Source organism: Leguminivora glycinivorella, chromosome 21 (genome assembly GCF_023078275.1).
Source record: "Leguminivora glycinivorella isolate SPB_JAAS2020 chromosome 21, LegGlyc_1.1, whole genome shotgun sequence".
Classification (NCBI taxonomy): Eukaryota; Metazoa; Arthropoda; class Insecta; order Lepidoptera; family Tortricidae; genus Leguminivora; species Leguminivora glycinivorella.
Genome location: NC_062991.1, coordinates 3,798,616 through 3,825,061, shown reverse-complemented (window position 1 = coordinate 3,825,061; position 26,446 = coordinate 3,798,616). Strand labels below are relative to the sequence as shown.

Below are 26,446 nucleotides of genomic sequence, written 5' to 3'. Positions count from 1 at the left end.
CTTAGGCCGAAAGTTCACTATCATATTATGTTTATCAACATTACTGTGACATTATTAAATTATTAGATTGAATTGATTGCATGAGATAACCCTGTTTGAATGTTATTGTTTTGATATTTGACTGTGATATTTTAATTAAGTAGTGTAACTATATTATTAATATATTTGTATGCCAATAGGCACGACATAGTGATACTGAAAACAATTATTGAACATCTTGTAACTTACCTATGTTGAACAAATAAATCTTTGAATCTTTGAATCTTTCTTTGAATCTTTGAAAAATAAATAGAACAAAATTAAAAATAAAATTAAACAATTGATTTGGGCGATGACGTCACAGCGTGGCTCCGTTGCGTCGTTTGCCCCGGTGTGGGATTTGGCAGGTTGCCCCGGAACCGCCGAAAAACCACACCTTTCGGCCAGAAGTCTGCGCTCGCGATGGTGTCCTGCAGCGGCCGCGGCACGCGCACAACGAACGAGCTGAAGTGCACGTAGTGACGCGACTGCAGCTGTTGCACCCTCAGCGTGTAGCCAGTCTTCCGACGAACGTAGTCCACCACCTCGTCAGCCATGGCGGAGTAATGCAGGCGAGACACGTAGAGCGCCCTACTCGGTGTGGCAATCCGTAGACCAGAATTCACCGGTTCCGCAGAGCCACACATAGTCTTGCGAGCCGCTCTGCGCCTTGCTCTTCTTTTCCACCAATATGAATCCCTCTTCATCCACATTGGTGCGGGAAGTATTTTCCTTGGCAGGTGCCCGTACTTCACATCCCTTTGTAGTTGGTGCATTGACCCGGCTAGTTGCAGTAGACTGGCCGGCGGTGACGTCAGCGTATGCACGCTGACACCGTGATTTCGACGAAATAGGAGTCGTCCCGCGCGCGCGGAGGGAGCGCGCGCGGGGCGGCGGCACGTGCAGCACTTTTTTACAGCGTCAGCATTCCGTTACACGAGTGTTTAGGTCCATGATCGCCAATCTGAAACAGCTGACCGAGCTGGAGCATAAGCAACATGCATGCACTCGGTAATGTCGCGAGATAACTGGGCTAAAGAACATTTTAAACAAGCTGCGAACGTGCGTTATCCACGTAGCGGAACGATGATATGAACTCCGATCCGGTCTTTGACTCCTTCAGAACTAATGTCCTCGGTGAGGTACATAGGTGCCGGCAAGGGACTCGCACAACACTCTCTTCGCTTCACAGATGTCGTCCACGGAAAACTTGACGCACGCGAAGACATCCGGAAAGTTGTTAACATCGCAACTTCAGCTTGTGAGGAAAACATTTAAGATCTAATGTAGTTAATTGTAAAGATTATAACGAATAAACCATCAAAGATGTCCAGCGACGAAAGATCTAATGTAGTTAATTGTAAAGATTACACGAATAAAAGATGTCCAGCTATATAAGTAATAATAAAGATATATCTAATCTTTACTTCACTTAAGAATACAAGTATGTACAGTTCGGAATAAATTCCGACAAAACAACTTGTCTAACAATTTATTTTCTACACTAACAAATCTACTGAGTGTTCTGATAAATAAATAGGTACCTATGTCAGAATATGAATTAATGATGAGCATTAAACACAATATTCTCTATCAAGTGCTTTATTCCAAAACCACTTTCATAAACTTTCATTCATAACTAATAACATTATTTTCAAACCAACTCAACAATGAACTACCATATATGAGTCCCAGACTTTCTATTACCACAAAAATAAATTACTTACAACTATCACAATAAATACTTAAGCAAAACTAAAATTATATCACAGGTTGGCTACACCGACGGTCAGTTTTGTACATCATCAGGGAATGCAAAGACTGAACCGATTTAACTTCCTCAGGAGACAGTGGTCTGCCTCGGAACTCATCCTCTATATCCTGAAGAGTCCTATCCTTTGTTTCTGGGAGCAAGAACCAAGCCACCACCAAACAGTACGTCACTATACACGCGTACATAACATAAGCTCCATGAATGCCGATGGTCAAGAAGAGAAGAGGCGCAGTCTTGATCGAGAGAAACAAATTTGCTGACAAAAACAAAACACTGATGCCTCCGGCCAAACTCCTAAACTCAAGAGGGAATAATTCTCCAGCGATTATAAAAGGAAGTGGCACTGTTCCTGTAGCTATAGAAAAGATATGGATGTTAATCAAGACAATGCCAATCATAGGGTGGTCGAAAGGCAGCATTCCATGTTGCTTTCCATAAGAATATGCCGCGATCGACAGAAACGCACACACGTTTATCGCAACAGTGACTAATAACATTGTCCTTCTCTTTACTTTCCTTATCACAAAAACAGCACACGTGTTTGAAATGATTCTCTGCACGCCCATTGTGATCACTAGTAAGGGAATATTCGATCCATAACCTACAACGCCCTCAAAAATATCCACAGTGTAAGCCGCCATGATATTAGCGCCTGACCACATCCCCATAGTATAAATGTGCATCATTATGAAAATAGGTTTATAGAACTCTCTTTTTCTAATCGTTATTCTGAAATGCACTACAGCCCTTCTTATTTTTTGGAAGAAGGTTTCTGATGTGCTTACTTCTGCTTTAGATTCTCTAATAATTATGCTACTATCTATCATTCTTTGTAGTTCATCTTCTTCGCCATCTCCTCTGAGCCATCTGAATATTTTTCTGCTTTCATCATATCTCCCTTGATCTGCTAGCCAGCTGGGTGTCTCAGGAGAATAAATAACTATAAGTAAGTCTAAGAATCCTATGGAAGCGCATACTAAAGCGGTTGTTTGCCAGCTAATGAAGGATCCCATAGCATGAACTATTAGGACTCCAGTAGCGATAGTAACAGAGATTGATGCCAAGAAAGGCCCTCTGTTTTTGGGGCTGGTGTATTCGCCGATGATGACAGGTCCGAGAGAGGAGCTCATGCCCATAGAGAGGCCCTGGAGGACCCTCGCAGCGAGGAGGGTGGGGAGGTTGGTGGCGAAGATGATGCAGAACCAGCCAGCGAGCATTGGGGCTATGGAGATGATGTTGGCAGCTCTTCGGCCGTAGTTGGCCATGACGGTCGGGACGATAAAGTTGCCGGCGACAAGCGCGAATCCCAATATTGAAGCTGGAATAAAGATAACCGAGAATCAGATGACATGCCCCAGCAACCATAGAGGAATAAGTAAGGGAAGATTAGAGTTGTAACTCCATATACATCAGTAAATGCCAGTTATTTGTAGGCATAGTTATAGTGACATCTAGCGACAATTACGCGTCAATCACGCGTCAACTAGCGTAATTACTGCTACTCAATATTTTTTTCTCACTTAATGGTCTCACCGGAAGACCAGCGCTGGAAGTCGCCAGCAATATGCTGAGGTGAGGCCATTTCGTGGCACTTTATTTCTATTCTATGTCAGTGTAAAATTGTTTATTATCTGTGTGCTTTCGAATAAAAAATATTCTATTCTATTCAATAGATGTCGTGACGAACGAAGAGTCAAATCCTCACCAATTTGTAGCTAATATTACAATAGTATTAATCAGTATTCTATTTTCAATTCCTTCTGCTTGTAATATAAGCTGTAAACTATTCTAATATTATTTTTTTGGCAGACGAGATACTGTTGTCACCTAGTATAGAGTAGTGGTACTGAGAATTCACGCTATTTGACGCGTGATTGTCGCTAGATGTCTCTATAACTATGCCTATACAAATAACTCGCATTTCCTGATGTATTGAGTTACAACTCTTCCCTTACTTATTCCTCTATGCCAGCAACTACATTTAAGGGCCACTTGCACCAACGAAAATGGAGGGTTAACCCACCATTTTATATGAAATTTGACAGATGACAGCCCACTAACCCTGAGTTAAGTGGTTGGTGCAAGTGGGCCTAAGAATGCTAATAGTAACTTTTTAAGAGGTCGTGAAACCCATGACGTCCGTTTCATAACTTAGCCCGAAAACGGGCAAAAAAGCACAATAAGGATCGCGCTCATGTGGAGACTAATTCTAGTTTTATTTGTGACAGATGTAGTAGGTTATGCCGATCACGAATCGGGTTATATAGCCACAAGCGGCGCTGTCGCTAGATCAGAGACGCTGCTTAAATCCTCTGTAAAGATGTACAAGGCCTGATGATGATGAGTAACTTTTGAAGATGATAATCTTATCAGGATATCGGGTAATATCCATTTAAAATTGTTAGTACTTATAGGTATATTGCTTTATTACGTAAATTGATTTCACATTTCTTATTGTCACGGCATTCAGGAATTAATCGAGGGAAACAAAAAGAAAATTAAAAGTAGGTGACTGCTTCTTTACTAGTTACTATACGAGGCCTTCTTTGGGTAAAGTCACACTCCGAAATTTTGAGCCGTTTCAGATTCTTGTACTGGTATAGCATTGAACATAAACATAAACAACGTATTTTGGGAGGACTTGGCTTAACATAATTATCAGCTGTTAGAGTTTTGAATGATTTACAGTTATTTTCATTAGACTTATATTGACCGGGATATAGACCGTGATTACCTTTTTGATTTTTGTCGAGCTCCCGATATTTCGACGCAGTTGCATGCATCATGATTACCGAAAACAACTGCGGATGCAACTGCGTCGAAATTTTGGGAGCTCGACAAAAATCAAAAAGGTAATCACGGTCTATATCCCGGTCAATATACGTCTAATTATCAGCTGTTGACAAAAGCTCATCATAAAGCATCAATAGAAACAGAGTAGAAATGCCACTATTTTTTTTATCATAGCAACACTTAACTGGCCCCGTCGCCGAATGGCAGTTCTGCGACGCGAAACGCCACCGAAACGCCGCAGAAATGTCTGGCTCTGTCGCGCCAATACGCAAGAGCGACAGAGGTAGATAGCTACGAAAGAGATATTATCCTGAGCGTTTTGTGAGCGTTTGTGCATTCGGCTACGCACACTGTTCTCATTGAAAAGTGTCAATATCTGTCAAAATAGTTGCCACTTGCAAAACGGTCTATATAGACGGTGGCGCCCCCCCTATTATCTTCTATCCTTTTTTGCCAGGCTGTAGTTACAAGCCACTCCACAGCTCTCCACTATTTGTACCCAACGTGTGCTCGGTTTCTTTGATCATCTGAGCAGGACCGCACCAGATAGTCTAGTGAAGCTCACAATTCACGGGACGCATGACAAGGAAGCGAAGAAGTGTAAGCATGGGCACACGTTGGGCAGACAGAATAACGTCTGTGACAAAGACCACTTTGCAGGCCAGCATGTACCGAGCTCAGGATCGAGTGGCGTGGAGACAACTGGTGAAGAGTATCCACATTCGTCACGTCCCTCAGCCATGAGGATACGACAAAGAAGAAGAAGTTACAAGAATAACATTTGAAAGTCGCTCACCTATCCAAGATCCTGATGAAGCGTCAATGGGAATGATGGAGTCTGGTCTCCTCAGCTGTGGGAGCAAGATGGCTGCGAAGCCCACCGTCATGCCCTGGCTTGCCATATTCAAGCATGCTCCAAGGGTCACGAAGCACTGAAATCAAAGGGATTACTATTACAAAGGGTTTCATAGAAAAAGAAGGACGTGTAGTAAGAAGCGCTGGTAGCCTAGCAAGAAGCGCTGGTAGCCTAGCGGTAAGTACCTGCGACTTACCGATGGTCGCGGGTTCGAACCTTGGCTCGCACCAATGAGTTTTTCGGAATTTGATATTTGCCAGTCGCTTTTCAGTGAAGGATAACATCGTACAAGACGAACCGGACTATTTGCACTGATATAAGCGCGGGCGCTCGCCGTGCCCGATCAGTAGCGACCAAGTAACAGACCCGAAAGTAGACGCGTGTTTTTCGAAGTTTTGAGGGTATTTTGATGTATTAAAGATGTCCACCTGTAGTGTGAAATGGTTCGACGAAGTTGCAAATTTAAAAACAGACGTCATTACATTCCACATAAAAGTCGTATTTATAATTTATTCAGAGCCGGCATAGGTCAACTTACATTGGCCAATTACGCGTCAGTAGAGGGACAGTCCCTTTCATCGGGCGCGACTGCCCGTCGTCCTTGAAACGGCCAATCACAGCGCGCTTAACACATTCCCCGCCCGCTCCTCGCACCCCTGGCACTGGTGACTCGTATCGCGATTAAAATATACAAGAATGCTACTCTATAGGAGGTTCTCTGTGATAACATCGTAAGGAAACCGGACTAATTCCAATAAGGTCTAGTTTACCCTTCGGGTTGGAGGGTCAGATGGAAGTCGCTTTCGTAAAAACTAGTGACTACGCCATATATTGGGATTAGTTGTCAAAGCTGACCCCAGGCTCCCATAAGCCGTGGCGAATGCCGGGATAACGCAAAGAGGATGATGAGGATGATGAGAAGGAAGTGTAGTGGTGTGGTGACGGGTTAAGAACTTCATCACTGACGATGACGACCGGACCGGTATAGTCGGTAGTGACCCTGCCTGCTACGCCGCGGTCGCGGGTTCGAATCCCGGTAAGGGTATTTATTTGTGTGATGAGCACAGAGTTCCTGAGTCATGGATATTTTCTATGTATAAGTATTTGTATATTATACATCGTGAATTTTTTTTTCGTTAAATTCGAGACGCGGTTAGGTTCATGATCAGGAACCACCCTGTAGGTATATCGCTTTTTATTAAATTCGAAAAAAAAAATTTTTTCGTTTCCATACATAATAACTGGATTAGTTAGTGTGAGAGGACCTTAATTATAACATTAAAGTCATTGTCAAGTGTTTGACGGCACATGTCAAAACAAATAACATTAGGAAATGGTAAGGGATGCCACAAGTCTTCAGTATTTTTTTTTTAATAATTCGATTACCGTAAGAGTTAAGACGCCAGTTTCTTATAGAAATTCATTGCATTTGAACTAAAGAATCTTCCCTTAAAGTTAACGGAATTCAATAAAAACACGGTGTATATGTCGTTGTCCGAGTAGGTACCCACAACACAAGCCTTCTTGAGCTTACCGTACATATACAGAATCAAGCGCGGATCCAGCTTTATGCCCAGGGGGGGGGGTCACGTGGTAAAGACCCGGGGCCCCTGGGGGGTCACGTGGTCTATTTGTATGGCCAACTTAGGCTCCAGGGGGGTCATGACCCCTATGACCCCCCCCTGGATCCGCGCATGTACAGAATACAAGCAACGATAGCGTAATAGCGTGATATAAAAACGCACAAGTTTTTGATCCTTATTCTTCAATATTTATGTTCATTCAATAATTTTTTGGAAAATTAATTAATTCAAATAATAATTGTAAAATAATCAAAGCTACTTCCACCCAAGCAGGGCCCCCTGTCTTGCCTACAACAAGTAGCAAGATTACATTGTGGCCACGTAACTTTTTGGAGTATTGCTTTTAAAATTTTAACAATTTGTTCGCCTCGGGTCTAATCTTATAAGCTAAATAGAACTCAATTTGTATTTTTCGATTGCGTATAAACTAGCATTACTTACAAATGATGAGCAAGCACGCATACTAAAAAGGACTTTTCTAACTAAACAAGTCACAATAAAATAAGGTATTAATACTATGATGATAATAATACCCTGTAAATAAACCTATTGATTGAAATTGAAATTATTAATAGAGATGTAGATATTACTTTCAATTAAAAGAAATGAAATTCGTTTTGTACGACATCCGGTTATCTTATCTTATCTTAAATCTGCGGGGGCCCTTACGGATACACTTCGACCCATCGGGATCTTTTGTGCAATTACCCCCTACGATCCTAAGATCCTTCAGCTATTCAGGAGCTTCTCGACCATCTCCACGTATCGGATGATGAGGCTCATGGGTAGCTCTTTGAAGTCCTTTGGTGCCAGGTAGCCTGCTCCAAAGTTCTTCATTCTTTGTCTGGCGAGGGCGTGACATTCACACATTAGATGTCTGACTGTCTCTTCCTCTTCGCCACACATGCGACAATCAGTGTTGTCGGCGTGTCCCATCTTGGCCAGAATTCCTTTGACTCCGTAATGGCCTGTGAACACCCCCGTTATAATTTGGAGTTGTCTTTTGCCTAGCTTCCCTAGCTTTTTGCTCCATCCAGAATCTACCTTCTGCATAAAGAGCTTTGAGTGCTTCAGACTCACCAGGGCATCCCACTATTTTTGGTGATTGGCCTTTGTTTGGTCTTTCATAGCCGTTTTAATGGTTCCTTGTGAAAGGCCCACAAAAGGTTCCGGACCTATGAAGTTGCCTTCAGATCCGGCCTTGGCAAGTTCATCAGCATTTTCGTTGCCAATGAAGCCTTCGTGCCCCGGTATCCATACCAGTTGCACCTTGTTTAGCCTTCCAAGCTTGTTAAGAGCTTGGATGCCGTTTAATACCAGTCTAGAGTCAACTCTGGGCGATGTGAAGGCTTTGAGTGCCGCTTGACTGTCGCTGAGTATATAGATATTCTTACCTTGGGTTTGTCTAACTATACTCTCATGTACACAGGCAATTATTGCATATGTCTCGGTTTGGAAGACCGTGGCATAATTGCCCATGCTGATACTATCACTGTAGTCATTTGCATAAATGCCTGCTCCCGTACCAGATGCCATCTTGGACCCATCTGTATACCAAATGATGGTGTTGTCATCAGGGGTGGGTGCCTCTAGACCCTCATTCCATTCGGCTCTGGTGTGGACTTTGGTTTTGAAGTTTTTGTGGAAGATGAATTTGGGTTGCATTTTGTCGCAGCCCATACTCATCAGCCTTCCCATAGAATTGTTGTATTCCATGCTTGTGTGTTTAGTCTTCGGCATGCTATCGCTCCAGAGGCCTGTTAAAGCCAGCCGGTGTAGCGATTTCAGTGCCTCAGACTGTATCACTAGATGTAGCGGCGGGAGATCCAATAGTACCTCCAATGCTGCTGTTGGCGTCGTTCTGAACGCACCCGTTATAGCCATGCATGCTGTCCACGACATCCGGTTAGTACGACGTAATATCAGCGGTCCCTTGAGCGTCGTTGTAACCGGAGTCTACCGTATATTTCAAACTATATTTTTTAAAAGAAAGGTAAAATGGAGATCTTGGTTTTCTTACATCAATTGCTTGTATTACTAGGGGCTCTGGGAGCTGTAGACCTTCGTGACATGCCTAGAAAACGCAACTGACGAATCACATTCAAACCACACAAGCCTTGTTTAGCAATTTCCGCATTTACCAAATTTCCAAAAACTGGATAAAAATGATCTTCATCGTGCAAGTAATACCTGCTACGCCATCATCAACGTCAGAATTCTTAAAGGTAATGGTAATTATTGCGTAGTACGGCCATTTACTAAAAATCTTCAAAACCGGTTAATAACCGGTTAACCGGTTTTGAAGGAAAAGTCTCGGTTATTAACCGGTTTTTTAAGTTAACCGGTTTTTGCATACCCTAGGACAGACAGACAGACGGACAGACAGACAGACAGACAGCCGTCGTTTTTGTGTCGGGGGTTAAAAAGCGTATCCGTATAATCGCAATTCGCACTTACAGAAACTGAAAAATACTTATCTGTTTTATTTCAATAAATATTAATTTGCCACCTAGTAAATATGTCTAAATATCTTAGTAACTTCAAGGTCAAGAGACACAAGTATTACATAAGTCAAGTTTATCGCTGTAACCAAATTTATCGACATTGACGTTTTATCGATATCTTTACAATCACATCATTCATATTAAATGTCTCAAATTTAAATCAAAATATAGGCGATTGTCGATTAGATTTTCTACTGTATACATTTTTATCTACAAGATCATTGGCGTAGCTTTTGCGTCTTAAAAATCTCGTACGCTATAGGCACTGAACTCAAACCCTTTTATGACAATTACTGCATTTAACAAAATTAATAAAAAACTGCGGAGCTATCATGCTAGCATTGCTGGCCCCCTTGTGGATGCTTCGCCTTTCATCCCACATTTTAGTTTTGTTATCAATGTTTGTTTTGTAAGCGTATCGACGCTAGCCCGCGAAGTGGGCTGTCTATTTTCGCTCTTAAGGGTCATAAGAAATAAATAACCCAACTTATTATGAATACTACGCTTTTTTCGCCCCGAAATTCCCCATTTTGGTTTTGTTTTGTAAGCGTGTCGACAATAGTCCGCGACGTGGGCTGCCTATTTGTGGTCTTAAGGGTCGCAAGAAAATCCTAACCTAACTTATTTGAAATAGGTACGTTGGTCTACCTTTTTGGCGGGGGGCTCGGTGGGGGAAGCCCCCATCAACTTTAGTTTTGTAAGCGTGTCAACGCTAGCCCGGGAAGCAGGCTGCCTATTTTCGCTCTTAAGGGTCACAAAAAAGACCCTGACCTAATTTAGTTTAGACACTTCATTGGTCATACTATTTTGCGGGGGCTTTCGCCCCGAGCCCCCCCCCCCTTACTTATAGTCTTAAGGGTCGCAAGAAAATCCTAAGCTAACTTATTTAAAATAGGTACTGAGTTAGTTTATCTTTGGCGGGGGGCTTCGCCCCCCGAGCCCCCCTCGTTTTTGCTCTTAAGTGTCACAAAAAAACCCTAACCCAACTTATTTCAAATACTACTCTGATGTTTCTTTTTACGGGGGGCTTCGCCCCCGAGCCCCCTGTATTTGCTTTTAAGGGTCACAGGAAAACCCTAACCCGACATATTTTAAATACTACGTTGATCTTTCTTTTATGCGGGGGGCTTCGCCCCCCGAATCCCCCTCGTTTTTGCTCTTAAGGGTCACAAAAAAACCCTAGCCCAACTTATTTCAAATACTACTTTGATCTTTCTTTATTACGGGGGGCTTCGCCCCCCGAGCCCCCCTTTCTTTGCTGCTAAGGGTCACAAGAATACCCTAACCCAACTTATTTTAAATACTACGTTTATCTTTATTTCTTGCGGGGGGCTTGGCCCCCCGAGCCCCCCTGTATTTGCTCTTAGGGGTCACAGGAAAACCCTAACTCGACATATTTTAAATACTACGTTGATCTTTTTTCTATGCGGGGGGCTTCGCCCCCCGAACCCCCCTCGTTTTTGCTCTTAATGGTCACAAAAAAACCCTAACCCAACTTATTTCAAATATTACTTTTATCTTTCTTTTAACGGGGGGCTTTGCCCCCCGAGCCCCCCTTTATTTGCTGTTAAGGGACACAAAAAAACCCCAACCTAACTTATTTTAAACACTACGTAGATCTTTCTTTTTTTCGGGGGGCTTCGCCTTAAGAAACCCAAAAATAGGTATGATACGATGTTCCATAACGTAGTTCCAGTTCATATCTTCCGGCTTCCGGCTATCATCAGACCTTGAAACCTATTACGTCGTCAAAGTTCGTATCGTAGGTGTTTTTGGGTTTCTTAGAAAAGTCTTGTAATAAACTTCATCATGTAGTTCCAGTTCATATATTCCGGCTCCATCATCAGACCTTGAAGCCTAATCGTGGTCAAAGTTCATTACAAGACTTTTCTAAGAAACCCAAAAACAGCTATGATACGATGTTCCATCAAGTAGTTCCAGTTCATACATATCTTCCTGTTCCATCATCAGACCTTGAAACCTAATCGTAGTCAAAGTTCATTACAAGACTTTTCTAAGAAACCCAAAAACAGCTATGATACTATGTTCCATCATGTAGTTCCAGTTCATATCTTCCGGCTCCATCATCAGATCAGTTCAACTGTACCATATTATTGTGTTGTCATCAGAACTACATACATCTGTCAATTTTCATTACGCTACGACTCCTGAAAGATGGTTAAATTAGCTGCCTTAGATTCCTTTACATAGTACATACACGACGACCTAATAAAAGCATGTTAAAAACGCTAGCTTAGCGTGTGTGAAAAATGTTTGTTTGCACCAACGACGTTTGATAAATGTAAAATAACTAAATCTTATAGACATCCCGCATTTTAGGCATTCGTACTGAGAAAGGATGGGCAATTTCTGATATCCTCGCAATATTTTAATGCGAATTGAGACTCATGATTCTTTGTGAACAGTAATAAGCATTTATTTCAGTAGTAACAATAACGCCATCTAGGATTTGAGGATTGATACATATCAGGTCATAATAAGTTGTATTAAGTAAAGACTATCAAAATGTCAAAACTGAGGTTCTAAATGTTTTAGTCGACTGTCGAGAGATGGCAGTCAATGACTTGACTGAAAGAATTTTATTGTATTTTCTAGAGCTCAAATAAATCAATTTATTTACTCAAAAATATATTTCTTTAATACATTTGGTTTATTCCCTTACTTTTTGAAGACGTTTACTCATGTCAAAAATGATTCAACTCAAATAGTATGAAATTCAGGCGAACACATGAAAAAACATACATTAACCTAACCGGAACTTAAAGGGGATCCGTCTTTTTCCTCTAGCTTAAAGATATGATATTAAAATTCAAAAACAAAAATACAAAAATCAAAACCATACAAAATGATATGGCGCCCAGGAAATTGGAACTCGGAATCTCGTGACTGCAAAGCAAAAGATTTACTACTGCGCCATAGGCCATAGCGAATCATACGTAGGCTGGCGAAATTATAATACTTATTCTAAAGAATAAATTTACATATTTATATACCGTCTAAAGTCGTGTTCCAAAAGGTCTGAATTTTTGAAAAAGGACTCTATTTACATGTATATAAAAGACAAAACTTTTTTGATATCAATTAGGCTATTAGTTAAGGCGCGAGGCAGCATGACTTTGTCATTTTGAGCAATTTCCAAAATCTGGGACGACAAAAAAATTTTATTGGCTCATAGAATCTGGTCACAAAATTTCACGCGAATCAGTTCAAAATTGCGACCTGTAGAGCGAGACATCCGGACATACAAAAGCAAATTTTTCGAGATAAAACGTAGACCTTGCTATCGCTGCGGTCAATTAAGGGCCAGTTGCATCAACCACATTTGACAGACACATCATCGTCACTCAGCAGACTTCTATGGAACTTCTCATTGGTGCAACCGGTCCTAAGAGTTTTGTTTGCTATAAAAAATGACTGAAATAAACAGTTAAATTTTTTTTTTTTTTTAACACGCTTTTATTAGGTCGTCGTGTATGTAACTATGTATGTAATGGAATCTAAGGAAGCTAATTTAACCATCTTCCAGGAGTCGTAGCGTAATGAAAATTGGCAGCTATATGTAGTTCCGATGACAATACAATAATATGGTACTGTTGAGCTGATCTGATGATGGAGTCGGAAGATATGAACTGGAACTACATGATGGAACATCGTATCATAGCCGTTTTTGGGTTTCTTAGAAAAGTCTTGTAATGAACTTTGACTACAATTAGGTTTCAAGGTCTGATGATGAAGCCGAAAGATATGAACTGGAACTACATGATGGAACATCGTATCATAGCTGTTTTTGGGTTTCTTAGAAAAGTCTTGTAATGAACTTTGACTACGATTAGGTTTCAAGGTCTGATGATGGAGCCGGAAGATATGAACTGGAACTACATGATGGAACATCGTATCATAGCTGTTTTTGGGCTTCTTAGGAAAGTCTTGTAATGAACTTTGACTACAATTAGGTTTCAAGGTCTGATGATGGAGCCGGAAGATATGAACTGGAACTACATGATGGAACATCGTATCATAGCTGTTTTTGGGCTTCTTAGAAAAGTCTTGTAATGAACTTTGACTACGATTAGGTTTCAAGGTCTTATGATGGAGCCGGAAGATATGAACTGGAACTACATGATGGAACATCGTATCATAGCTGTGTTTGGGCTTCTTAGAAAAGTCTTGTAATGAACTTTGACTACGATTAGGTTTCAAGGTCTGATGATGGAGCCGGAAGATATGAACTGGAACTACATGATGGAACATCGTATCATAGATGTTTTTGGGCTTCTTAGAAAAGTTTTGTAATGAACTATGACTACGATTAGGTTTCAAGGCCTGATGATGGTGCCGGAAGATAAGAACAGAAAAAAGAAAAAGGGGGGCTCGAGGGGGAAGCATGAAAGAAAGATCAACGTAGTATTTAAAATAAGTTGGGTTAGCGTTTTCTTGTGACCTTTAAGAGCAAACAAAAGGGGGCTCGGGGGCGAAGCCCCGCATAAAAGAAAGATAAACGTTGTATTTAAAATAAGTTGGGTTAGGGTTTTCTTGTTACCCTTACGAGTAACAAAAAGGGGGGCTCGGGGGGCGAAGCCCCCCGCATAAAAGAATGATTAACGTAGTATTTAAAATAAGTTGGGTTAGCGTTTTCTTGTGACCTTTCAGAGCAAACAAAGGGGGGCTCGGGGGGCGAAGCCCCCCGCATGAAAGAAAGATCAACGTAGTATTTAGAATAAGTTGGGTTAGCGTTTTCTTGTGACCTTTAAGAGCAAACAAAGGGGGCTCGGGGGCGAAGCCCCCGCATAAAAGAAAGATAAACGTTGTATTTAAAATAAGTTGGGTTAGGGTTTTCTTGTTACCCTTAAGAGCAACGAAAAGGGGGCTCGGGGGCGAAGCCCCCGCATAAAAGAAAGATTAACGTAGTATTTAAAATAAGTTGGGTTAGCGTTTTCTTGCGACCTTTCAGAGCAAAGGGGGGCTCGGGGGCGAAGCCCCCCGCTTAAAAGAAAGATAAACGTTGTTTTTAAAATAAGTTAGGTTAGGGTTTTCTTGATACCCTTAAGAGTAACGAAAAGGGGGCTCGGGGGCGAAGCCCCCGCATAAAAGAAAGATTAACGTAGTATTTAAAATAAGTTGGGTTAGCGTTTTCTTGTGACCTTTCAGAGCAAACAAAGGGGGGCTCGGGGGGCGAAGCCCCCCGCATAAAAGAAAGATCAACGTTGTATTTAAAATAAGTTGGGTTAAGGTTTTCTTGTGATCCTTAAGAGTAAAGAAAAGGGGGGCTCGGGGGCGAAGCCCCCGCATGAAAGAAAGGTCAACGTAGTATTTAGAATAAGTTGGGTTAGCGTTTTCTTGTGACCTTTAAGAGCAAACAAAAGTATTTAAGATAAGTTGGGTTAGCGTTTTCTTGTGACTTTAAGAGCAAACAAGGGGGGCTCGGGGGCGAAGCCCCCGCATAAAAGAAAGATAAACGTTGTATTTAAAATAAGTTGGGTTAGGGTTTTCTTGTTACCCTTAAGAGTAACGAAAAGGGGGCTCGGGGGCGAAGCCCCCCGCATAAAAGAAAGATTAACGTAGTATTTAAAATAAGTTGGGTTAGCGTTTTCTTGTGACCTTTAAGAGCAAACAAAGGGGGGCTCGGGGGGCGAAGCCCCCCGCATAAAAGAAAGATCAACGTTGTATTTAAAATAAGTTGGGTTAGCGTTTTCTTGTGACCTTTAAGAGCAAACAAAGGGGGCTCGGGGGCGAAGCCCCCCGCACGAAAGAAAGATCAACTTTGTATTTAAAATAAGTTGATTTAGGGTTTTCTTGTGACCTTTCAGAGTAAACAAAGGGGGGCTCGGGGGCGAAGCCCCCGCATGAAAGAAAGATCAACGTTGTATTTAAAATAAGTTGGGTTAAGGTTTTCTTGTGATCCTTAAGAGTAAAGAAAAGGGGGCTCGGGGGCGAAGCCCCCGCATGAAAGAAAGATCAACGTAGTATTTAAAATAAGTTGGGTTAGCGTTTTCTTGTGACCTTTCAGAGCAAACAAAGGGGGCTCGGGGGCGAAGCCCCCGCATAAAAGAAAGATCAACGTTGTATTTAAAATAAGTTGGGTTAAGGTTTTCTTGTGATCCTTAAGAGTAAAGAAAAGGGGGCTCGGGGGCGAAGCCCCCGCATGAAAGAAAGATCAACGCAGTATTTAGAATAAGTTGGGTTAGCGTTTTCTTGTGACCTTAAGAGCAAACAAAGGGGGAGCAAGCCCCCCGCACGAAAAAAGATCAACTTTGTATTTAAAATAAGTTGGGTTAGGTTTTCTTGTGACCTTTAAGAGCAAACAAAGGGGGGCTCGGGGGCGAAGCCCCCGCATAAAAGAAAGATCAACGTTGTATTTAAAATAAGTTGGGTTAGGGTTTTCTTGTGACCCTTAAGAGTAACGAAAAGGGGGCTCGGGGGCGAAGCCCCCGCATAAAAGAAAGATCAACGTAGTATTTAAAATAAGTTGGGTTAGCGTTTTCTTGTGACCTTTAAGAGCAAACAAAGGGGGGCTCGGGGGGCGAAGCCCCCCGCATAAAAGAAAGATCAACGTTGTATTTAAAATAAGTTGGGTTAGCGTTTTCTTGTGACCTTTAAGAGCAAACAAAGGGGGGCTCGGGGGGCAAAGCCCCCCGCACGAAAGAAAGATCAACTTTGTATTTAAAATAAGTTGATTTAGGGTTTTCTTGTGACCTTTCAGAGCAAACAAAGGGGGCTCGGGGGCGAAGCCCCCGCATAAAAGAAAGATCAACGCAGTATTTAGAATAAGTTGGGTTAGCGTTTTCTTGTGACCTTTAAGAGCAAACAAAGGGGGCTCGGGGGCGAAGCCCCCGCATGAAAGAAAGATTAACGTAGTATTTAAGATAAGTTGGGTTAGCGTTTTCTTGTGACCTTTAAGAGCAAACAAAGGGGGCTCGGGGGCGAAGCACGAAAGAAAGATCAACTTTGTATTTAAAATAAGTTGATTTAGGGTTTTCTTGTGACCTTTCAGAGTAAACAAAGGGGGGCTCGGGGGCGAAGCCCCCGCATAAAAGAAAGATCAACGTTGTATTTAAAATAAGTTGGGTTAGGTTTTCTTGTGACCCTTAAGAGTAACGAAAAGGGGGCTCGGGGGCGAAGCCCCCGCATGAAAGAAAGATCAACGTAGTATTTAAAATAAGTTGGGTTAGCGTTTTCTTGTGACCTTTCAGAGCAAACAAAGGGGGGCTCGGGGGGCGAAGCCCCCCGCATAAAAGAAAGATCAACGTTGTATTTAAAATAAGTTGGGTTAAGGTTTTCTTGTGATCCTTAAGAGTAAAGAAAAGGGGGGCTCGGGGGGCGAAGCCCCCGCATGAAAGAAAGATCAGAGGTATTTAGAATAAGTTGGGTTAGCGTTTTCTTGTGACCTTTAAGAGCAAACAAAAGTATTTAAGATAAGTTGGGTTAGCGTTTTCTTGTGACCTTTAAGAGCAAACAAAGGGGGGCTCGGGGGGCGAAGCCCCCCGCATAAAAGAAAGATAAACGTTGTATTTAAAATAAGTTGGGTTAGGGTTTTCTTGTTACCCTTAAGAGTAACGAAAAGGGGGCTCGGGGGCGAAGCCCCCGCATAAAAGAAAGATTAACGTAGTATTTAAAATAAGTTGGGTTAGCGTTTTCTTGTGACCTTTAAGAGCAAACAAAGGGGGGCTCGGGGGGCGAAGCCCCCCGCATAAAAGAAAGATCAACGTTGTATTTAAAATAAGTTGGGTTAGCGTTTTCTTGTGACCTTTAAGAGCAAACAAAGGGGGGCTCGGGGGGCGAAGCCCCCGCATGAAAGAAAGATCAACTTTGTATTTAAAATAAGTTGATTTAGGGTTTTCTTGTGACCTTTCAGAGCAAAGAAAAGGGGGGCTCGGGGGCGAAGCCCCCGCATGAAAGAAAGATCAACGCAGTATTTAAATAAGTTGGGTTAGCGTTTTCTTGTGACCTTTAAGAGCAAACAAAGGGGGGCTCGGGGGGCGAAGCCCCCCGCATGAAAGAAAGATTAACGTAGTATTTAAGATAAGTTGGGTTAGCGTTTTCTTGTGACCTTTAAGAGCAAACAAAGGGGGGCTCGGGGGGCGAAGCCCCCGCATAAAAGAAAGATAAACGTTGTATTTAAAATAAGTTGGTTTAGGGTTTTCTTGTGATCCTTAAGAGTAACGAAAAGGGGGGCTCGGGGGGCGAAGCCCCCCGCATAAAAGAAAGATCAACGTAGTATTTAAAATAAGTTGGGTTAGCGTCTTCTTGTGACCTTTAAGAGCAAACAAAGGGGGGCTCGTGGGGCGAAGCCCCCCGCATGAAAGAAAGATCAACGTTGTATTTAAAATAAGTTGGGTAATGGTTTTCCTGTGACCCTTAAGAGCAAATAAAGGGGGGCTCGGCAAAAAAGAAATACTTAAATTTTGTTTGAATTAGTTGAAATGTGACAATATTTTCTAATCGAGTCAAACAAAATCCCACTAGCTGAGAGCTTCAAAACAATGTATGGCGAAAGTATGTCCCTCTAATGTCTTCAAAAAGTCCGCGATGGCACATGTCTATATTGTCTATCTTTTACGGATAACTTACTAGGTATAAACATTTTTATGATAATACCGTAATAAGAAGGTAGCCGCTAGTTATTATTAAGTAGCAATTAGCAATAAGTACACGTTAAGCCACAAATGGCATGTAGAATCCGCCTACTTGAAATAAATTTATGTATAAATGTTAAAAGTATTTCATTATTAATGACTAAAAAGTATAAAATAAATTAATAGTTTAAAAAACACTATAAAACACGCTTTTATAAATGCACGTAAAAGCCAAAAATAAATTATGGATCGTTCAAGTTGTCTCTATTTGTTAGCTGAAGTTTAAAAACTATGTGCTTTTAATTATAATATTTGATTGTAAAAGCGTGGGGCGCTGGAACAGGAAAGACTTTCTTGTAAACAAATACTAATCCGAACTTCCTGGCGAATGAAGTTGCATAAGAACATAACGTTTACATATGCCGCCTAAGGGTTACCAAAGAGAACCAAAGATATCTCGTCCACGAACAAGAACTCTGCATCCTGTCACTGTAGACACTTTCCCCTTTTGTACTTTGATTACCGGAAAAAAGCGGCGTTCTAAGTGTCGGTGACTGTCGACTCTCCTCGCTACTAGCGCATATTTTGTCTGAGTTCGACAAACTGGTACCTACTTTGAACACTGACTTTTAATTGATTTGACTGTTTAATGTAGAACCTACTAGTCATCCTGCAACTCCAGTTAGCGCGTCAATCTGTGTAACCTCCTTCCCGTAACATAGCATAATTTGATTTATCAGCAAGTTATACAAAAAGTCTTTCCTGTTCCAGCGCCCCACGCTTTTACAATCAAATATTATAATTAAAAGCACATAGTTTTTAAACTTCAGCTAACAAATAGAGACAACTTGAACGATCCATAATTTATTTTTAGCTTTTACGTGCATTTATAAAAGCGTGTTTTATAGTGTTTTTTAAAAACTATTAATTTCGAACTCAGCGACGACGTAGCGCCAACGATGTCCGCGGCTTCGCTCGCGTTAGAAAGAGACAAAAAGTAGCCTATGTCACTCGGCATCCCTTCAACTATCTCCACTTAAAAAAATCACGACAATTCGTCGCTCCGTTTTGCCGTAAAGGACGGACAAACAAACAGACACACACAAGTTTCCCATTTAGAATATTAGCACAGTATAAAGAATACTCAGTAGTTAATCTCCGGCAGGTCGATGCGTGTGTCTCTACTGCGCAAGGTCACGCAGGGTTGAACAAAATTACTATAAAGTTAATCAATCAACTTCGTACAAAGTAAGTTGTTATCTAATAGGTACTCTTAGGTAACTGTAAGTATTAGTATAACAATACCACACCAGTCAATATTGAATACACAAAAAAATATTGTTCATAGTATATTAGTCTCATACGCGCAATACTAGATTGTGTAACAAGGGAGCAAAATTAGATATTTACGGGGAGGGCTTTTTACATTACATCACGGATGTGGTAATTTATATGTTATAATTAGATATTATTTAAAACAAAAACGCACTTTCTACCACGTACCATTCAAGTAGGTACGTGTTTTTTTCTTAAATACTGACGAAATAGTATTTTCATAAAATGACTGAATAGATGGTTCCACAATATTTAAGTTGGTCCCAAACTTTCGATATCTACCTAAATAAAAAACAAGTATTTGGTTGCAATGTAATTAATGTCGTTACAGGTAAATCCTTATTGATTTTAATGCGCCATTATAGCTTTAAATCTCACTTTTACCTAACACTACAAATATATAAGTATAACAACCACTTACTTTTCTGGAAGTCTAGGAATTGTGAATAATGTTATATCCGGATTTTTAGAACTGTTCTCCATACATCCATAAACACTACAGTAACGAAATGTCCTCGGCACTGACGTCATTTTCACACACACGTCAACACAGCGCGCAAACGCGGCCCCGACTGTCCAACCCAATTCATCCCTTTCGCATGTTTTCGCTGCATGCGAGGGTAGTTTTTCGACACACCGCGCGGCGTGAAGTTTGTAAGAAGAGTTATTACTGCTTTATACTGTGATATTAGTATGGATGGATAGTATGGTGTAGGCACTTTGGCTAGGCCGTCGTTCTAAAATGTACGAATAATATCAGGGTCAGTAATTGTTCGGTTTATGTATCGAGAAAAAAAATCGTATTTAATTCTCGCTCCACAACTTTTCTCTTATTCCATTATGCCAACAATACTTTTATTAAACTACCAAGTTGCCACTGAGAATATAGTTACATAAAATGGTGTATGTGCTACATGCTTTAAACGTTTTTTTTCTGCTCATTTTATTATTGCCTGATTAAAAACATGATAAGTACAATATTCTCTTATACAAAATTAAAATTTATTTTTCTCTCCTTCATTTTTTTTTATTCTGCTTCATGTAAATTACGAAAATTGCCTATTATGTAAAAGTACGTATTTCAGCATAAATACTGTTCGTGTTAAATACATACCTACACCGCATAGTTGAAGCATAGTTGTTAATGAGGTTCAGAAAAGGGGACGGACTGAAAATCAGCGTTGCGCCGTCAATTTGTAATAAAATGGCTGCGCAGCATAACATGCTGAGCCCGTTCCTTTTGACATGCATGCTAATTGTTTATTTTATTTTTTATTATTTTTGTGTAAATGTTAAATTTTTATTTGTGTGGCAATAAATGTTTTCTTATTCTTATTCAAAAAATATATACATACCAAGGACGATACATACCGGGACTGACAAAGCCCATACAAAAAAGTGTACCCCTGAAATGTATGGGCCTTTTACGGATATAACTAGATGGCGCTGTTTCGCAGCCCGGAAGTGGCAAAAATCATACATTTTCTAAATATTTCTGCGTGTTTTTATTTTATAAGAATAAATGACATATATCATGGTATCACGTCAGTACATATTTTGAAAAAGGTTATAAAAGAAAGTTATAAAAAAAAAGATTATAAAATAAATAAATATAGGGGGACACCTTACACAGATCAACCTAGCCCCAAACTAAGCAAAGCTTGTACTATGGGTGCTAGGCGACGATATACATACTTATATAGATAAATAATATTCATTTATTTATAAACAACATAAAAATAATATAATAAACACTTAAATTAAAACTTACATTAAAACTTATAAATAAAATATTTGGCCCAGGTCTTGCTCGTTGGGTAAGGTGCCCAGAAGGCTGGCCGCATTGCCCCGCTGGATAGAAATGCTGATCCGCTGAGCAAGGTATTGACCAGCCCTCTGGTCACCAGAAGCGTCTATAAGGCGCTTAGATAGCTCCTTGTAGAGGCAACGCGCACTTGGCCCCCACGGCCCCATGGTTTCGACCCCAAACGCCGCAAATATGTAACTACTGCCGAGGGTGACATACTTGCGACGCTTGAGGTCTTCAGCCAATGGTGCAGCCGCCCCAGCACCAACTTTGGTGCCTGGAACATGGGACGGCGCCAGGGTATCTACACAAGTAGCATCCCAGACAAGCGGCCGACCCATACTCCAAGGCACCAGCGTCATTCCGTCAGGCCTCTTGCCGTCAACCCTGGCCAGTCCATTGGGTTCGAGGACGGCCGGCACTTTTGCACTAACAAGGGCCCTCCGGATGACATCGTTGAGGCTGGCGTGGCGAGGAATTCTCCCAGCACTTCGGTTGCATGAAAGGCCGTGGTGGCCAAGATTATCCACCATAACTACACATTAGATAAATACACATACCTACACAGAAAACATCCACGACTGAGGAACATGGGTTACATTTGTTACACATACTTACTATGTCATATTGTCACGTGCTTCCACAATTTGATATCAGTTACAATTAATTGTCATATATTCATGACATCACCACGGGTTTAATCGATAACCTATTCTTACTTCTAAAGCAACAAAGGTCAAAATGGGAGTCAAAGTCTGACGCTCGCCTCGCCTCTAAGTAATTATTATTTTTTATATAGGATTTACAGTCTCCATACTAAGAATCGTACGTCATTTTTTTAGCGCCACCTATTAAGTACTATCATAACTACACTGATAATGCCTAATTTTTTTTTTTAATGATTGACGTGATATTATGATATTAAAATAAAGAAGCATGTCATTTGTTCTTATAAAAAATAACACGCAAAAATATTTCGGAAAAATATGATTTTGGCCACTTTCTGCGAACAGCGGCATCTAGTTTTAAGCCTAAAAGGCCCATACATTTCAGGGGTACGCTTTGCTGTATGGGATTTGTCAGTCCCTTATTATATGATCCTTGGTAATATGTTGTAATGCCACTTCAAATTATATTTAACTATGTGGATCATCAAGAAACTTGCTATTTTTACACTGATTTCAGTGCATTTGCTCATGTTTGGATTTATCATACCTATTTAAAAAAATAAAGGTCAAAGTAGGTAAATTTTGAAATTTAAAAATACTCTACACACAGTACACACACTTCGAGACATTTGTAAATTAGTATTTTTTTTTTTTTAATTTACAAATCTTATCTTGTTTTTTAATCAGTTTTTTTTTGTTTTAACTTTCCTTATACGTACCTAAACTGATTTTCTATAAAATTTAGCTTACCACAATTATTAAACATAATATGTGTTAAATACCACCTGTTACCTATTATTATTTTTATTTATTTTAAGTTTATTTTTAACTATTATACTTAGTTAATATCTTTAAGCCTGCGCACTGACGTGCGCTTGGATAATTTAGTTTTTGTATGGTTATTTTTGATTATTTGGTTATTAAATTTAATAAAAGAAGTAACTGACTGACTGACTGACATATCAACGCACAGCCGAAACCGCTGGTCCTAGTCCAGAGATTTCAAATTTGGCACGTAGGTGTAGAGGAGTACTAAGAAAGGATTTTTCAAAATTCACCTTGTGGCTCGTAAGGAGGTGAAATGGGGATCCGAAGTTTGTATGGTTAAACAAGATTAGATTAGTACGCGGGCGATGCCGTGGGAAAAAGCTAATATTGTATATTTTATCTTTTTACTGACGTTTCGGCCAAGCTGCACTGGCCGTGGTCACGGAAACCTTGAAACGATCTGTAAGTGGCGCTAAACAAATTACAAACAAATACAGTTTGACATTTTTACGGTAATTAGCAGTTCTCAAAAATTTGAAAAAACATCAAGGAAAAACTTAAATTTGTTTTTATTTTTCCTATTTTTTTACCAACATTTTTTTGATTAATTAAGATTTTAGTAAGTTTTGTTTCGTCATTAAGATTCTCTAGTATCTATATTTTCTTAATAACAATTATCCTGTACCTCTCTTACGAAAGTCGACTTATATTATACTAAATGTTAGTAACAAAATAGGATCACTTAAAATTTGCTCACGTGGATGTACAGTCAAATATAAAAATATGGGTGTACACATCTTACTCAAAAATAGGTATGTCCCATAGCACCTATGTAATAAGAGCGTAGTACCATATTTATGAGTCGATTTTTTCGATACTTATTTTTGCACTTGACTGTACAAACTTTTTGAGAACTGCTGCTGTAATTTTTATTTTTATTTTTATGTAATACTGTAATACTTTACACTGATCACTCACCAAGATAGTGTTACATTCAATAGTCATGTGCCTATGCTATCATCACGGCCATGGACGATTTATAAAGGATTGACAATCTTCGTACTAAGAATCGTACCTGGGCGTTTTCCAAATTATTAGTTAAATCTTTATTTACATGAACATATTTACATAATTATATAACAAACTAAGACTAAACTTAAAAGCTAGCTAATGTCTAAAATAGGCCCTTGAGGCATTGTACCAAGGATACTGGCGACATTTCCTCGCTGTATCGCAATGCTGATACGTTGAGCGAGGAAGTCGCCAGCTCTTCGGTCACCAGTTACCTCAACCAGACGCTTTGCGATTTCTGTGAACAGCTTGTTCGCGCTGGGGCCCCATGGACCTAGAGTTTCTACACCAAAGGGTACAAAAAGGTATTCTTTGCCAAGACTTTTGTATTTATTACGTTTCAAAATTTCGGCACTTTCTGCCGCTGCGCCCGCTTTTATCTTGGTCCGTTTACGTGTTTAGGCTCATTCTTCTTAGAATCACGAGCTGGTTCGATCACGATGATAAAAAAATGTGTCTTAATTCGTTTTTCCTTTTACGTCACGATTTTAGTATGAACTTACTACGATCGTGACGTATTGGAAACTCGAATTTTGTATGGAAAATTTGGGACACATTTTTTTATCGTCGGGATCGAATCAGCTCGTGATTCTGAGAAGAATGAGCCCAAACACGTTAAGATCTGGTGAAATTCGATATTCGGGATTTAATTTGGAAAACGCTCACCTCCATTTTGTTAGCGCGACCTATTAAATACCATCATAAGGGTATGATGAGCGCTACAAATTTATGTTTTTAAAAATGTGAACTGAAGTGAGATCATGACATTAAAATAAAGAAATATGTCGTTTGTTCTTAAAATAAAAAGTGTGCAAGCAGAATTGTATTGGTAATATTATAGTTATTTGTTATACAAGGGGGCAAAGTTGTATTTTAACGCCGAGTGTGGAATTGAAAAACGAGCAAGTGAAAGGATTCTAAAGTTGAACCACGAGCGAAGCGAGTGGTTCGAGAATAGAATCCTGAACTTGCGAGTTTTTTTACACACGAGAAGTAAAATACATTTGCACCCGAGTGTAACACAAAACTTTTCCCCTCACTACAGCGAGGAAACTACAACGCTAAAAATGCGTTTAATACTGCTTCCAGTAGTTCCACAGGTGGTAAATCATCTTTATTACTAGATTCACCTACTTTTATCAATTTTAAAGCAGTTAATTTGACTTTATTCAAGGTCAAATTACTTTACCCACTAGTGGATAAAATGCGTTTTTACCCGCTGGTTATAAAGGACAAAACACGTGTTTCCGAGCTGGTGAGGGGAAAAATAAATTACATGTCAATATTTCAAATACAATCCTAAGTAATTATAAATAGGCCACTACACTACATGTCTGACAGCGTTTTCGATGGCTAAAGTAAAAAAAAATATTACACACATTTTTAATCGAAAATACGTAGCCACCATACACTTTTAATGCCCAAAATTTATTTCTTTGGTTTCTTATGTCAAATACTACAGGAAACAATCATTTCTTGTGCTAAATTCGATAAGAGTCTAGTAGCCTATTATTCCGATACGAACGCCTTTCTAGCTAAATGATAAATTAAAAACACTTAAAAATATTATTGAAAATATGTTTTTTTTCCACTTCCAGGCTACGAAACAGCGGATTTCAGGGGTACACTTTTTTGTATGTCTGTCAGTCCCGGCGTATATCGTTCTTGATCACGACAACCGTTTTAATTGATTTAATAATCCTTGGATGCCTCTTCAGAAATATTCTAGCTGGGTGTGGCTTGTCATACGAGCAAACAATTTAACATGCATATATAAACTCACGCCTGTATTCCCAAATGGGGTAGGCAGAGCATATGAAACTCTAAGTTTCAGCGCCACTCTTGGCGGTTAAGGGGTTGAAAGAAAAAAAAGCGTGATGTTGCAGCGATAGGTTGCTACCCCATCGCCCACACCACAATTGAACCCTTATCCTGCAGTCGATTTCTACGACACCCACGGAGGAAAGAGGGTGGTGAATCTCTTAACCCCTAACCACACAGGAGAAATAAATGAAATTATAGATATATAACTGTGTATTCAGTAGACATTTTAATTTATTTTTCATTTATTTTGTTTTCATTTTTCTACTAATTTAATTTAATTTTACATTTCATATTAGTTTAATTTGTGTTACCTATGTGTTGTATTTTAATATGGGCTCAAGGTCTGAAATAAATGATATACATAGGTATATATATTTTTTTTATAGATGAATGTGATGATGATCAATTACATATTTACAATATTTATACAAGTCCCTATATATCTATCTCAACGATTGTACAGTGAGCTGAAAAAGTGCATGACGAATTTATCAATCAATTCATTTATCAAAAAAAAAAAAACGAAATTATTTATTTGTTCAAAAACGTACCATTATTACATTGGCTGGTATTACAAAATAACTTGACTGAATAAAGAAAATATTTGTAGACTATGTTTTTATTTACAACCAAAAATACATTAACATTTAACACATAGTAAGACGCCAAAATATAATTTTAATCAGTAAAAGCCCAAAGTCAAACCTGCTTCTTAAACGGCGTTATAAATCCCGATTTCTCCATCTCTGCCAAACCACACACTTCTCAAATCAAACACAAACGACTACATTATATCTTAAATTTATCAATATCTCAAATAGATAAAGACGAGTTCACGTGAGTGGCTAACG

At 39.9% G+C, this 26,446-nt stretch overlaps 1 protein-coding gene across 1 annotated transcript; it reads right to left on the bottom strand.

Annotated features, from left to right (window-relative positions):
• Positions 1-1,604: 1,604 nt before the first annotated feature.
• Positions 1,605-26,446, bottom strand: LOC125237512 (facilitated trehalose transporter Tret1-like). Its single transcript, XM_048144634.1, has 3 exons — positions 26,301-26,446; positions 5,382-5,517; positions 1,605-3,110 (listed from the first exon to the last, which is right to left on the bottom strand). The coding sequence occupies exons 1-3, from the start codon at positions 26,337-26,339 to the stop codon at positions 1,780-1,782; spliced, it is 1,506 nt and encodes a 501-aa protein (XP_048000591.1). The 5' UTR covers positions 26,340-26,446; the 3' UTR covers positions 1,605-1,779.

What these genes read in the sequence shown, in the direction of transcription:
- LOC125237512 (XM_048144634.1), bottom strand. Translation starts at nt 26,339, where the DNA reads ATGGAGAAATCGGGATTTATAACGCCGTTTAAGAAGCAG. An exon ending in TAACGCCGTTTAAGAAGCAG is followed by an intron (nt 5,518 to 26,300) that starts GTTTGACTTTGG and finishes CTTTGATTTCAG; the next exon opens with TGCTTCGTGACCCTTGGAGC. An exon ending in TTCATCAGGATCTTGGATAG is followed by an intron (nt 3,111 to 5,381) that starts GTGAGCGACTTT and finishes TCTTTATTCCAG; the next exon opens with CTTCAATATTGGGATTCGCG.